Raw genomic sequence first — 15,140 nt, 5'->3', positions numbered from 1 at the left:
TCCGGCACATCGTTGTCCGCTAGGCCAGCCAGCTTCAGCCAGGAGGACCGACTCTTCGACCGAGCACCGCTGCACGAAAATGGCCTCAAGATCATGAAGCAGTGATAAGCCTGTTTCCACTGGGTAGCGCCTGAACAAGTGTAACAGGCGAAAGAAGGAGTTAGTACGCAAATAGCTCATAAGGTAACTGCCGAAGTCTGGCTGCAGCTGCGGAAACTTTCCTAAAAAACGATCCATAAAAAACTGTGCTCATGTGTGCGGGGTCTTGAACCAGTCTTTCACTGCTCGCGCAGTGTCGCCCGCCGCTGCCGCGCGGCATTTTCTCCATGTGTGCTAAGGCTGACTAACTCAGCAGTTCGACTTTCACACCCCCGTGGCAGCCCAATGCTGAATGGACCAACCGTTCTCCGCGTCAAGAGAGAAGCGTCTAACGATACAGGCAGAACTGCCCACAGTACATCTTGGCGGGTTGCCGCAGATCCTGACGTCGCAGTAGCATGGCGTGGCAGAGGGGGCCCGCCTCCTCAGAAGAAAAGCACACATGAAACAAATCGGTTTATCGCTGTGAGCGCGAACATGGCGCACACCCTCAACGGCGACAACATCCGTTACATGACCCACAGAAAACAACTGTGCAGCCCGCGAGAGGCAGTCCTTTCTCTTCGCTGCGTAGCGCCGCTCTTCCACCCCCGTAGCTTTTCCGCGTATCGCCACCCCGGTTGTCTTGGCGCCTCTCCTCACGTCCAACACGTGAGAGGAGGCTGCACCTTTCGGCTAAAGGAATGCCTCCACACGGAAGCATTCAAGCCTGCTGTGAGCAAGACATCGAACTTTGAATTGAACACCACAAACTGGGGGTCGCTCTCGCACCGCCCTAACGCAAACATTTCTTTCCCCTTGCCTCCTCGCGCGTGGAGGTCAAAAATGTGCACGTACCGGTCGGCTCCGCCTACTGCCAGGAACCGGCCACACGGCGTGAAAGCGGGAACAAAAACTGGGAGCGAGGCAGGGCCCCTCGGGCCAGAGGAGACGGACGACGGAGTCGAACAACAATCCGGACACGAGGATGAACATCCAAATGGCATAGGCGATATGGCAAAAAGAGACGGACCGTCAACGCGCTCGTCGCCGCGTGACGGTGAGAGCGATCCCGACCTCGCAGACCGTGCAGCGCGCCCCGAGGAGCGCGCCGCAGCCGCAGATCCAGTACCCAGTTCCGTGCAAGAGGTCCTCTCCAGCCCTTCCTCCCTTCCTGACTGTGACCTTCTGCGTCTTTCACTTCGCGTATTCCCCTCATCTCCGTCGTCATTCGAGCCACGCCGTCGTTTGTCGAAACATGGGCGTCGCGCCGGCTCCCCCCAAACGTCCCTTCGCAGAGCCTTTCTGATCTGCTCAGACTCTACAGCCCAGCATCCACGCCCTTCCATACTGTTTCGCCCCGACGCAGCTGTTTGACCCGCTTCAGACGCGCCTGCCGCTCCCGGTTCACCCTGCTTGCGGTCGCCCTGTCCGCGCGTCGCCGCTGGTGAATCAGCACTAGCGGTTGGAGGTGCATGTCGGCGCACATCCCGGCGCTGCGTCTTCAGAACCCGCAGCACCTCTCCCGTCGTGGAATCGAAGAACAAGAGCCTCTCGTCGCTTGTTCCCACGACTAGCTCTGAATCATCAGGAGAAAACAACAGACTCGTGGGCCATTCTTCGAAGTCGCTCTCGCATTCTGGCGAGCCAGGCGCGCTTCGCGGCGTTTGCTCGCCGCAGTGGCAGTACTTCGCCATCGAATGGGAATCGGCGCTGCCTTCAGGAGCGTCTTCCGCACTGGCCTTGACACGCAGAGGCAAGGAACACCGCCGACAAACCGTCTTGGAGATATCAGACGCTGGAGACGACCCGCAGCCGGCGCGGCGGCGCAACAGCTTCCCAATGGAGAATCGGAGGAACGGGTGCTGAGGGTGCTTGCCGTCGAAAAACGTCACGTCGCCTTGCCCTTCATAGACGGCAAGTACAAGGCCTTCGCTGTCGAATGCAGCGAGGGGGGTGGACGTGGCAACCGCCCGAGACCACAGGGGCTGCTCCTTGTCCAACGCGAACAGGCGCACCATTGCGTCCTCGCTGCAACAGGCGAAAGTGTTGCGTTGCGGGTGCAGACAGAGGCCATTCCCGCGGCATACCTTCCCGTTCAACGGGAAAGTCCGGACATAGCGATTTTCCGCAAGGTCCCATAGGCGCACCGCGAACGCCGTGTAGCCGGACGTCGCTGGGGGCCGACCAGGCCCCGGTTCGGCCGCGCCCTCAGCGGCTTTCCCTTTTCCAGCCTGAGCCTTGACTCCTGACGCGGCAGGGGCGCCTGTCCGGTTTGCCCCAACTGCGTGCGTATTCGGAGGGCTCGAGGCGGCCGGCGCCGATGAAGCGCGCGTTCCGCACAGACACAGGCACGTCACCCCAGCGGCCCCTCCCGGGGGAGGCTGCAAGTGAGGCTGCTGCAGCCCGTGTGGCCCCGCGCCGCCCGCTGAGGATGACGGAGAAGAGGCAGACGATGAAGAAACATGGTGGACAAGAGAGTGGGGCAAAATACGGATGTTGTGAACGCCGTACTTGTTCGCGTGCAAGACGCGCGTGCACACGCCCTTCTGAAGGGAGTAAATATGCAAGGAGCAGTCGTCACTCGAGGTGTACATACACTGCATGTCGGGAGAAAACGCAACCCCATTGATGGGACTGCACTTGTCGCGGAATGTGCGGAGCAGCTCTGGCTCCGGAAAATGGTCTTGCATTGCGGATTCATCGCTTTCCTGTTCTTGCTCGGAATCTTCGAGACGCTGTTCATCGTGCTGTGGAGGCTCTTTCGGAATTACAGCAGTACCGTCCACGCCCGTCGCTAGCGCGGCCGTCAAGCCTTCCTGAATACCATCCACTCGCGCATCCGCATGTTTGAACGATGCAGATTTCGGTGTCATACCGTTTACAGAGCATGTTGAAGAAAAACGAACAGCCATGCTCGAGGTAGTTGACGGGCGCGTCACCGTGATTGGAAAATCATGGAGCGGTGAGCCTGGCCGCTGACTCACCGCACACTTGACAGCCTCCGTAGATGAGAGCGAGGAACGCGCCCCTGTGATTGACACTTGCGATTGTGACAAAGCCACAAAAGACGAGCTTTGTGTTTCGCCGAAACCTCCCACGGTAGCATGCGAAGATTCCGGCGGCGGTGCCGGCGGAGTAGAGACGGGCGGAGAAGGAACTGAGCGCCGAAGCGGCGTCCGTGAGGGGTAGATGATTGTTGGAGGGCAATGCCGCCCTCCTGCTGGCGGAGCAAAAGCCATGTTGATCGGCGAGGAAACGACGTATCTAACCGCAAACTCACCCGGACGGAGCCGCGTGCAAGCCGGTGGATGGTCGGTCGACACCGAGTCCCGTCATCCGATCTCGTGCACATCCGGGAGAAAGGCCTCGGCCGGTCAGTGTAGTCTCACTGTTCGTTACGGAAAAGTACGAAGTAGGCGGGAGGGAATCCACAGAGGAGCCAAACCTCAGCGAAAGACCACGCACTAGGGATATTCACCGACTCTATCGGAAGGGCTGCGGGACACGACGGGATAAACTGGAATTAGAGGGCAGTCCCGCCAAACTTATTCCGGTAAACTGGCTCGAGTTGCAGAACAGGTCGTACGACGGAGACAAGAGCATCGATGACGTCCGATCGGCTGCGTACACAAGTGCTGGTAACGGAGCTCAAAGAGCGGACGATGGACATTCAAGCACAAAAGCACAAACTCTTATAAGCCATCGGAACTGCATGACTGCTGGCGAAGACCCGTCCCGTGGCATGCATTTCAGGGGGGTTCAACAGTAAGGGTGGCGGCGCTTTCCAGTTTTCATCCGTACAGTTGCCAGAGAAACCCTGGCCAATCACACAGCGACGTGGACAGGATCTGCTGATCACGTCCAGTGTGTTTTCTGAAAGCAACCACAAATGAAAGTGCTACATAAGACTGAGTAAATAGACACCCAGTCTATGCGAAAACGGAAGACGCTCTCGTTGGGCTAGCGCATGCATTCATCGCCTAGCAGCCTTCATTGGCAGCGTTCCCAAGAGCCAAGGAAATGATGCCACACTACATGGAGTAGCTTTTCGAACCTCTCGTAAAGCGAAAGCAGCGACACGGACTCGAAGTATCAAATAGGGCTACAACCATAGAGATTCCGCGCTCCAACACGAACCGCCATGTTCCCGTTCCGGGCTTTCCGTATCGCAGGGGCATACTTGTCTTTGGCGCGGCCCAGCTGCCCGAGGTCCGGGGGGTCTCTAAATCTAGCTGAAACAGCGTGTTGTCGGCACTTCAGCATCGAAACCAGAAAGGACCCAGAGAGCAGCGACTACGCATTGGCTGAGCATGCCACTTTTCTCAATTCGTTCGGCGTATCCACGTGCACGCTGCCGTAGGCCTGTGGCGTGCCCGGACGGTGGACGCTTGACAACGGACTGCACACGGCCCAGACACTCATCACCGGCCGTGCAAGTCGCGAAAGTCAAAGTCTGCCAGAGCAACGATCGCTGCTTCGGATCCTCATATCTGTCACGACTATAGCCCTGGCCGTGGGCCAGTGATACAGGCGAGCTGATTCCCTGACACACATAGCGCCCTGCATTTGAGCACCGAGGGTCGGCGCGATCGATCGTGCTCGCCACGCACGTGAGCCTGCGAGGTAGCCATGGGGGTCTTCAAATTCTCAAAGCAAGTGAAATCCAGTTGAGAAGAGGCGTCCTGCGCCTCTCCCAACCGCTTGGTCTACCCCACCCCGCGTTCCTCTCCAAGGCGTATCGACGCGGCTGAAAAAACCGGGTGTTTGTCTACGGCACAAGTATCTGGCTTGTTTCTAATTTTTTGTGGCTCGAGGAGTAGAGAATCTACGGAACTAATAAGTGAATCGGCACATCTGCTGGAAGAAAAAAGTAGACGCACGAAGGATGTTGAATTCCATGACGGCTGCGGAACCCGGGAGCTCTTGCTGTCCGTACAGCCGCATCTTTGGCACCTTCGGATTACTGCCAACCAGAAAGTAAAAGCAAGTGTCCTACAAGATCACTCGTGTTTTATGGCAGAAAAAACCTGCGACTGAGTCCGCGCGAACCCACGCAGAGGAAAAGACGCCGTCGGGAGGAATCACTGACAACACCGGAATGGCTTGGCGCTTTCCGGTCCATTGATGCGGTGCTGCACGCCGCTCTGTCTGCCCCCTATACCGAAGTAGAACGGCACTGCATTTCTGTTTCCCTCCGAAGCCGCGACGTGCAGATACGACTTCTGTGCGTGCGAAACACCTGCCTCTCAGCCGAAGCTCCACAGGGAGACACACATCGAGCCACCGCGCAAGATCTCCCTTCCTGGGATGCCGCGCACTCTCCCCTCCAGCCGCTTCACTCTAGTTGTGACACCGGTCGCTGCGTGTTTGCAGACTCCACGAACAACTCTCCGTGTCGTTTTCCAGCGCGTTCTAGGTACTCGCCCTCCGCAGGGTGGTGCCCTCCTGTGCGGCTCGCCGTGCAGGGCCCCTCGCGTTAAACGCGTGCTTTGCAGGGCGGCTGATCTCGCGGGCTCCTTGCGGAAACGGCTGCGCATCTCTCCGCACTGACACTTACGCTCGCGCACTCGCAGCCTTCCCACAGGCCGCGCTGCCGCTTGTCCCTTCGTTGAGCGATGCAGGAACGGACGCAGACGCTGCCGCCACACCACCTTCTGAGGAGCTTGCCGCAGTCGGGCCGCCGGGAGCGGCGAAAAGTCCGGTCGCAGTGCCGTCTAGTGCGCGGCCCAGCTCTTGCAATTTCTGCGCGTAGGCCGTCTGTCCCAATTTCTGTGAGGAGCCAGTGCATACACGCCACACAACACACGGCAGCAAGATAAGTTAGCAAACTCTGACGCGCCAAGACGCGACTCCGCGCGTTCAGCCACGCGCGTATGCAAACGGCCTCTCAGCGCGTGCGCCCTGACGTCTTCGTTACACCTTCACCGAAAATGAAGCACACAAAATCGCTAGCCAGGCCCCGCGTTGCCACGAGTGCACTGGCCGTGACGCACAGCAGAAGCATATGCATGAAATAGGTGAGAGTGAGAAAGCAGATCCCACACATGTATGCCACCCCTTTCCTGTTCGTTTGTGAAGCCTTTCATGAAACGCCGATGGAAGTGTGGAAACGCGTTACTGCGGAACATTTTACGCGACAAACAGCATCCCATGCGTGTAGATCCACACAAAATTGCACTGGCGGCGGCTGTAGATGCACAAGAAGACCACAGATCGCCCTTCAGTCAGCGGCAAGGACGGGCAGCCGTTGTGCAGCCACACACCCTCAGGACGCCGGTGGCGGTTTCAAAGAAAGAAAAAACGCAGGGACCGTCCAGGACTGCCAGTTCTTGTGTAGCCCAGTAGATGACGACAGCCTGCGCATTTGAAAACACGAAACGCAAACGGCAAGAGTGCAAAGGGAAACTTTCGACTACGCTAACCGTTCGCCCAGGGAACACTGCTTTTGCAAGCAACGTTTCACAGGGGACATTCTTAGAAGGCTTGCCTTCCAAACGCGAATCAGTTCACAGAAAGGGCCGCTCGCGACTGGATTCTCACCTGCATCGCGTGGAGAGGTTGCGGGTCTTCGAGACGCTCTTCAAAAACTTCATCCCAAAAGGCCGTCTGAAAAGAAGGGACTCTCGACGCGAAAACTTGTCCGCGGCAGCTTCGCGACGATAGCAGCAGAGCCACACATGACGAGAGCGACAGCGCAAGTACACAACGCACACAGGTATGAGCATGCAGGCTGTCGTCAGAAACAGGGCATTCACCGAGCACCAGGACCCGTGGATCGCGCGTTTCCCGTCTTGGTCCGTTGAAGAGATCTTTACGCCTCTCTCGCTCACCATGATGTGGAGAAGCCCTTCCAAATCGATTTGCTCGCCTTCTCCGTTGCCCAGGAGGTCTTTCCAGATGTGATGTCTAGGCAGGTCGCACTTGACGAGCCAGTCGACACCGAACGCGGCCTCCATGCGCTCAGACACTTCGCGCAAGAGGCCGCTTGCGCAAATCCGGAAGCCCCGAACGAGGACTTCCAGTAATTCGCCTTCGCTCGTGACCGGCCTGATGCCTGCAGAAGCGCCCGCGCCCGCCGCGGCGCCCGCGGACAGCGGGAAAACCGAAATACCCCCCGAGCTGTCCGACGGATACACTTCAGCGACCTGCGGAGAGCGGATGAGGCGCGCAAAAGGCAGCAAAATGCGCAGCAGCGCCCGATATAGCGCCAACAGGTGCAGGACACACGGCCGCGGGCGCCGACTTGCCTGTCTATCGGTGCAGAGACCGCCCATGTGCCCGCTTTCTGCGGTCTACGACTCGAATATCTTTTCAGACCTAGAGGGTATGGCTCTCGCGCGCTGCAAAGCTCTGCAAGGGACCGCAGCAGCTGCGCAGGAGTACTCAGCCGGCCTGCGCCTCCTCTACAAAAGACCCTCGGAGAGGCTGTACGGACCCCAGTGCCGATTTTCGGCAGTCGAGACACCCAAAACGCCTTGCCGCGTCGGCACGCGAACACGGCGGGCGAGGCACTCCTGGACGGGAAGCAGGCAAACGCCCACAGTTTCCACTGAAGGCGACGGACCGCGGGCGCGAAACTCCCAGCCCCTCTGGCTCGCCAGCACAGGAAGCGAGCTCCGAGTGCGCCTGCGTGTTAATCTCCCGTGTCTGGGCTCACGGGCTCAAGAACTCCGCCAGATCTTACCTTCAGGCCCGGCGGCAATCTCCTCAGACTGACTGGCTCCGCGCGCAGAATCAGCTCGGTCGGGTTCTTCTCGAGTCCGCCAACGAGTCCGCCGTGGAGGTAGACGCGCTCGTCGGGACCGAACACGCGCTCAAAGAGCTCGCTGCCGATGCGCCACTGGATATACAGCAGCGAATTCGGCTGGAGGGTGCCTCGCAGCGTCTTGGTGCTTTGCAGTGCGCCTGCATCACACTCGCGCGCATGCAACTAAACGACACGTTTGTCGCGACTGCTGTGACCGTCGCAGGCGTGCTCACCAAGTTCGCGCAGAAAAATAACATAGGGAAAGCCACTCTTGGCGAGGTGACCCTAAAACTAAGCAAAACGACCTGTAGATAGACACGCGTGGATTCTGCATGTTTCGATGCAGTCAATCGATCCGACGGGCAGCCTTATTTCTGCGAGTGGCAGCAACCCTTTCTCCCCCCCACCCCCCCGAGCCCATGAGTTCCCGATCTTTCAAAAGCCTTGCGACGAGGACAGAGCTTCTGCAGCACCGCGACGGAGGGCGCCAATGCACTTCGGCGGCGGCAAAGACCGATACAGTCCTCTGCAGAGGCAGATAGGCCTGGTGTCTCTAAACAGACCAAACGGAACGCACCCGATGTGACGACCCTCTCCAGCTAGACGCTGAGCGCAAAGCTGCATTCGCGTCGGCTCGATCACTTACAGAAAAACGCTCGCGGGCTGACGAGGCTGATTTCCACGCTTCCTGTCCACCTCGAGCCGTCCTCGCCGTCGGCGGAGGGCGCGCTGGAACCGCGCACTGTGCGGCTCCCAGCGGGCGCGGAGGCCGCGAGGAGCCCCGAGGCGCCTCCGGAGGGACTGCCTCCGATGCCTGAGCGCGCAGTTCCCAGCGGCTCTTCAGCAGACGCACCGCCCGGCGGGGCTGTCGACCCGCTAGAGACGGAACTCGCGGCGACGTCTCCGGACCGCACAAAGTGTGGAGCGATGCCGGGTGAGAAGCTGTCTGCCCCGAGGGCGCCGCCCGGCTCCAGCGACACGCGACGCAAGTAGGCGATCAGCGAAGCCGTTAAGTCCGAGCTGTCTCGAAGGAACTCGCGGTGCGCAGCGGACGACGCGGAAGCGAGCTGCAGTGCGGCCGACCCCCCCCGCGCCTCCGACGAACGCGAAGACGACGAGGCCTGGAGCGCCGCCAGGCGCTGCGGATGCAACGCGCGCGCTTGAACGATCTGCAGCGACACAAAAGGCAAAGGAACGCAGAAGCAGAGCCTGGGCGGAGAAGAAGCGGCCCGCATAGAGGTGTGTTCCCCAATGCGCAACGCGCACGAATATACGTGCGCTGCGGAGCGGACGGCGTCGCAGGCAGGGACCCTCCTTTCGCTGACGTCCCTGCGCGTCGAAGAAGCGTGCTCACCTGGACCCAGGGCGGGCGACTGGGGTCGATGATGTGGAAAACAATCGTGCCTTCGTTGAGGTTTTCGCTGTGCTTGAAGACGCGAAATGCCGAGCCGGTATGGACACCTAAACTGCGGCAGCCGCCCATGCCCGGCTGATCCCAGAAGAAGACAAACTGCCTGCAGGATGCATCACACACACACACGATAGGATGTACGATCCGTGGAGTAAGGTACGCAATACCTGCATATGCATAGATAGAGACACACACGTTCATGGATGCTTAGGTCCGCACGTGATGCCTCCGCCATGTCTGTGTATTTTCCCGTACGTATGCATACACATACATGTTCATATATGTATGTATATATATATACATAGATAAAAATATATGCAAAAAAATGTATATGTGCATATACATCAAGTCCCGCATGGAGAGTCTGCACATGGCTACACACACCGCCAGAGAGGGCGAGCAATGACTCAAGAAAGTCCTCTCACGCGGGCTAAAGCTCCTACCCTGGCCGCCCGGGGATGATATAAGTGCAGCTGCCTCCCGTGCCAAAAAGAAACCCGTCGCTCTGACACCCGAACTCCGTGAAGCACAGCGGCGGGATCTGATCGCTGGGGAACTGCAGCGCCACACGCCAGACGCAGAAAAAAAATCCAAGAGGCGCCTGCCGATGAGTCTCGGGAGGGATTAAGGACGCACTGGAGAGGCTGGGTGAGGTCGCCAGCTGACGCCTGCGCACGTACGCAGTGCCGCAACAGCAACCGAAGAGGGAGTGAATCATCCCACAAAACATACACTAAAGTAAGCTGTATGAGCTGCATATTACACAAATGCCTTCACATCCACTTGACTACGTGCGACAGGATAGTAGCCGGTCATCCGCGTGTGTGTCGCTCGACAGCGCGGCGAGTCTTCTTAAAACGGAGAATTGGAAATCGCAAGAGTTCCTCAGGTCACATCTCCTTCGCGCTTCTGGCCTACCTCGAGCCACAAGCCCTCTTCGAGGCGTTCCTTTTCTTCGCGGCGGGGATCGAGGACGAGTAGGTGCGTCGTCAGGTTCACGATGCGAATCAGCATGGAGCGATGCGACTTTCGAAGGCGCTTCTTCCAGTCGATATTTTTCACATTCCAGACAAAGTGCATCGGAATGCGCCGCGGCACGTCGAGAGGGTCGGCGATGCCCTGAGGAAAGACTGCGTAGAAGTCCGTGAGCGCCCGCTCGAGATCCTCGCGACACTCTGCACGACACGCATGGAGTCAACGCACCCTCACGCAGCACAGACTCTCGCCTTCATCCCGCGGAAGAAAAGCGCCCAGTCTTTCTGCAGGAAGTCGCGAGATCCGCTCACCCCGAAGGAAGGAGGCAATTCACCTGCGCCCAGACAAAGAGCTGCGGCGGCACACGCGGCGCTTCACTCAATCCAGTTTCAACAGGCTGATGGCCTGTGCGGCGCGACATGAAACCCCGACAAGGGAGACAACGCGCGCTTCACAGCCTCGCAAGACACACGCCATCGACTGAATAGAGCCTTTGTTCTCTCGCAGACGTAGGCAAGACTTACTCTGCAGGAAGACCGCGCCTTCGGCCGTCTCTCTGACGGTGATCAGAAACTGCAGGTACGAGCGCACAACCGCAAAGCAGCCTGACAGTCCCTGGCAGTTCACCCTACTCCTAATTAATCCTAATCTCCCAGACACTTCAGCGCCCATCACTGTTCCGTGTGAAGAATGCATGACCAAAAATCCAGAAAAACCACGCCAGTCGCACGCTCTCTCCGCGGGTCGGCGCAACTCATACGGCGCCCTTCCGCGTGCAATGGCGAAAAAAGAAATTTGCAGGCGGAACAGCGGAGAATCTCCCGCATGCTACCCCCCGGCATGCAAACAAGAAGTCCTTCTGTCCGCCCCCTCGCGAGAGAATGAAGAAGACTCGAAAAAAAGACACACAAAGAGAGAGTCGAGAGACCGGGGCTCGCACGAGTAGAGGCTGACCTCCTCCGCGCCTGCGTACAGGGTTCTATTTCAGTGTGTGCGCAATGGCTAATTTACACACAGACACATACATATACATATAATCATGCGAGCGAGCGTAAAAGGGCGTGTAGAGCACGGCTCACGAGCACAGGCAGAGAAACGAGAGATACTCGACAGATCGGCAGCTACACACGCGCGGGCGGATAGCGAGAAACGAACCGAAGGGACACTCAAGCACTGCCCCTGAGTCTGCCCACGTCCTTTTGGTGAGCCTCACCTTGCTGTAGACGAAGGTGTCTGCAGTGTACGAGAGCTCGAAAATCTTCTGCGGGTCGGGCATTTTCTTCTTCCGCGGATCCGCGCTGCAGCCCATGACGCTCACGTGTCTGCGCGTACACCGGAGGGCCTCCACAGGCGGATTCTCTTATATTCACGAAGCAACCAGAAAACACGAGTCTGCGCACCCTTGTCCAGCGGCAACTCGCCTGCCGGCGCTGTGAAAGTCCAAGGAAGCAGTTCAGAGATTCATGGAGTCCGAGCACTAGGCCGCTCGCCGCGGAATACACTCTGTCTCTTCTCTCGCGAGCAAAGACTCCAGGCCCAGCGCAGACGGTGCTGCTGGTGGGGCCGTTAGGTCGCGTCTCCTCCCTCTCAGTCTCTCTGAAAGATGCGGGAAGAAATGAGGCGTTCTGACGCGCCCGCCTTGTCCTCTTGGACCATTCGAACCCCCCCCCCCCCCCGACGCTGAACTCCACCGCGAACATGCGTTCCTCTCCTTTTGTTTACTGTGTTTTTTTTCGTTTCTCAGCGAAAGTAAGTCGTCGCACGTACTTGTTGTCACCGAGGATCGGAATTTCATACTCAGAGCTGACAATGTACTCGATGTCATTCAGCACGACGGCGTACTGAATCTGAAGGAAACCAAAACAGAGAAGTCCCATGAGGCAAAACGAAGGCTTCATTGTCTTCTCACAGAGCCCAGGAGATGCACACACACCTCTAATCTTCTAAGAGTCTCACTCAACCCCCTCCACCAAATGAGAGAAGCCGGTTAACTACTATGCACTCGCCTTGAACCGCGCGGAAGAAGCACGCGGGAACCTCCAAAGGTCCTTTAGAAGGTCAGACACTCCCGCCTCCCTCGCACCCTCCCTGAACGCAGAATTTCTTCTCTCCCCGTTTTTTTCGCCTGAATTTGAAAAAATTGCCAAGCACCTCGACCTCCCACGAGCCGCGCCGGTCGGCGCCGCGTCCCGCCCCCTTTCTGGGTTCAATTTTTCGCCGTCCGCAGCGGCTCTGCAGGGATTGTGCGACGAAGAGGGGAGGCTTCCTCCCTCTACGCAAAACGTGGGAGTCTCACCTTGCCCGAGAAGGTGCCGAAGGAGCGCGTGCACTCAGCCAGGCAGACCATCGTCTGGTTCGGGACTGCAGACAGGAGAGAGAAACACACTTTTTTTTTGGTCAGCGAAGAAGACTCGCCGCTCGCCCACAACGTACACGACCGTCCAGAAAAGGGCATCGCCGGCTGGCGTCACATCTCCACGCAAGACTGCACACGGGTCCTGCGACACGCTGGACGTCTGAGGCCGAGGAGCATTTCGCTTAAGCCCCGATACACCAAGAAGATCGCGATGCTCAGCCGGCAAAGGGAGACAAGCCCGCTGAAGGCGACAGCTGTTGGAGCGAGTGGGCACTCGTGACAGAGAACATAAGGCACTCCCTCCCCACACCGCGCAGCGGAGAAGGAATCTCGGCGAATTCCAGACTTACAAATGCTTTCCCGCGGAGGCTGTAACCACGTTCCATGGTAGGAGGAGTGGAGGTGACGGTACCAAACAACGCTGCAGAGAAACCAGAAAGCAGCGAACCGAGCGCGCTGGCTGAGTGATCGGGAGCACCGGAGCGCCTCCTCGCGGGGCGCCCCCGGCCGCTTGAAGGAAAGGAGGGCACTCCGCATTTGGCGGATACGCATCCCACCCGGCGGCCGTCTCACAGCCACGCCTTGCCGGTCCCGCGCCTTTCCAGCAGCCGCCGAGGATGACCGTCCTACAAGCGCCAAGAGACCTCGCTGCCGCAGGGCACCGCTGAAAAGGCATCGCTAGCTTCATGAAAGCATGTTCGAGCTCGAATCAGAAGAGACTGCTTCAGAGAGGGAGGGAACGCAGAGGACGCAGCGCCGGATCGCGGCGCGGAAGGCTAGCTTACGAGGTGTTGTTGATGAAGTGAATTTCGCACGACCGATTCGTTGTGATCATCATTTTGGTTTGCTCTGAAGGAGGGGGAGATTAGCCTCGCAGTGTGTGCCCCTCTCGCCGCCTTCGCCGTTTCATCCCCTTGCTGTGCGCCGAGCCTTGCATGCGCCTCCTCCAGCTCGCCAGCAGGCGCGAAAAATAGGTTCCTCCGGTCCCCTTCTTGGCGTCTTGTGCTGATAGAGAACGGGAAAAGAGACCGCTACTCTAGCCGGCGCCAAGGCGCGGCGCGGCCTTTCCGCCTCGCAGCGCGCCTTCCGTATCGGCTGGAGGCCCTCTGCGCCCTGAGTGCCCGTATTCCCGCCCGCTATCGCGCCGAGTGCATGGCTGAAAGAAAAGACAGTTTAGAGCCGCGTTGCGGAGCCCGAACACGGCAGGGCGTGCAGCAGAGAAAGACTTCTGGCAAGAGGGAGGCGGAATCTGAGGCGCAGAGAGGGCGAACCAGACAACCGCGCAAGAGCCCGCTCTGCGGCTAGGCAGGAGGGGTTGATGCGGAAGAGAAACGCGCGTCGACTGGGCAGTCCGTTGTCGTTGTCTCACAGACGGAGTACGAAAGTAAAGAGACACAAAAAGACCTGAAAGTGAACTCGACAGGGCGAGGATGAGGCGACAGAACTCGTGGAGGAAAACGGCGAAGCCAGCACAGGGTCACTTGCATGTGCGCAATATGGTATGCCGTCTTCGCTTCTATGGCGAAGTCCGGATTTAAGAGACGAGAAAAACCGTTGCATGCAAGAGAATCAAGAGACGAAAATCTACGGAGCCGACGGAAAGAAGAGGAGCGGACTCGCAGGCGGTCGGAAGGAGGCGCGCCAAAGGAGGTCGGACGGAGGCGCGCCAAAGGCAGAAAAGAGAAGGCAGCCCTCTGAAGCGCCGTACACAACACGGAAACACTCCAGAAGGAACGCCAGTGCACGTAGAACGGGAGGAGACGTGTCGTCCGCTGATGAGGCGTTCCAGGTGTTTTCAGTACCGAGCTGAAGACGAAGAAAGTCCCTTGTGACGGTGCCTTTCTGCTAGGCATTTGCGCCGGGGGATCAGATCGAGAGTTGTCGGCAGCTGGTTCAACGCCAGGGACTTTCTCAAAATACATTCATGAGGAAATCTCTATTTGCATCTCTCCCTCACTACTGCGACAGCGTCGAATAGAGCGCCAGCATCAGAAAAAGAAAGTTAGCTGAGTCCTTTCTCTAGCCAAAACGGAGATACGGCACCGGCTCGGCGCATCCGCACCGAGCTCTCGACTTGTCTGCCTTGCGAGAAAACATAGGACAGGCGCAAACAGAGGTACGCACAAAAGACCCTGAAGACGCTGTTTTGCGGTTGTCTTGTAGCTTTCTCGGGCGAGTGTCGGTCCGTCTGGCTCTCAGAGGGAGAAGGAGCTCCCTTTCGCTTCAGCTTGTTGTCTGGTTTCTTCGCCGTATATACGGGGCATACGTCTTCAAACTCAGTCTACACACCGTCCCACATGAGACACACACGGAGAGCTGCGGAGGACTTTTGCCTGCAGTCAGTAGCCCCAACGCACAATTGACGCCTGCAACAGTTGTAATTTTCACCTGCTTTTCTGCTGAAGTTGCGGTTTTCAAAGTACAGCCGGCGAGGCGATGAAGGCGCCTACGCGGCGGCTCGAGGCATACCCTTTGACCGGACTGTTGAATTCGCACAGTGACGCGGAGCAGAGCCATTCGGGTAATTGACGTTGGCGAGCTTTAAGAAGGTTGATGAGTCGAACTGCCTG

The 15,140-nt window shown here is 58.3% G+C and overlaps 2 protein-coding genes across 2 annotated transcripts; both read right to left on the bottom strand.

Annotated features, from left to right (window-relative positions):
* Positions 1-737: 737 nt before the first annotated feature.
* On the bottom strand, positions 738-3,320 carry BESB_076620 (WD domain, G-beta repeat-containing protein; the record flags this gene model as incomplete). Its single annotated transcript, XM_029366023.1, has 1 exon — positions 738-3,320. The coding sequence occupies one exon, from the start codon at positions 3,318-3,320 to the stop codon at positions 738-740; it is 2,583 nt and encodes an 860-aa protein (XP_029217454.1).
* Positions 3,321-5,634: 2,314 nt separating this feature from the next.
* On the bottom strand, positions 5,635-13,408 carry BESB_076610 (uncharacterized protein; the record flags this gene model as incomplete). The annotated part of the gene is made up of 15 exons (XM_029366022.1): positions 5,635-5,850; positions 6,345-6,437; positions 6,622-6,687; positions 6,912-7,226; positions 7,766-7,986; positions 8,475-8,997; positions 9,183-9,342; positions 9,683-9,795; positions 10,158-10,414; positions 10,739-10,787; positions 11,428-11,536; positions 11,982-12,061; positions 12,511-12,575; positions 12,921-12,991; positions 13,356-13,408. The coding sequence occupies 15 exons, from the start codon at positions 13,406-13,408 to the stop codon at positions 5,635-5,637; spliced, it is 2,391 nt and encodes a 796-aa protein (XP_029217453.1).
* Between the last annotated feature and the right edge of the window lie 1,732 nt (positions 13,409-15,140).

The sequence above is a fragment of the Besnoitia besnoiti genome, chromosome VII, assembly GCF_002563875.1.
Source record: "Besnoitia besnoiti strain Bb-Ger1 chromosome VII, whole genome shotgun sequence".
In the NCBI taxonomy this organism is placed as follows: domain Eukaryota; phylum Apicomplexa; class Conoidasida; order Eucoccidiorida; family Sarcocystidae; genus Besnoitia; species Besnoitia besnoiti.
This window is presented reverse-complemented; position numbering and strand designations above follow the sequence as displayed.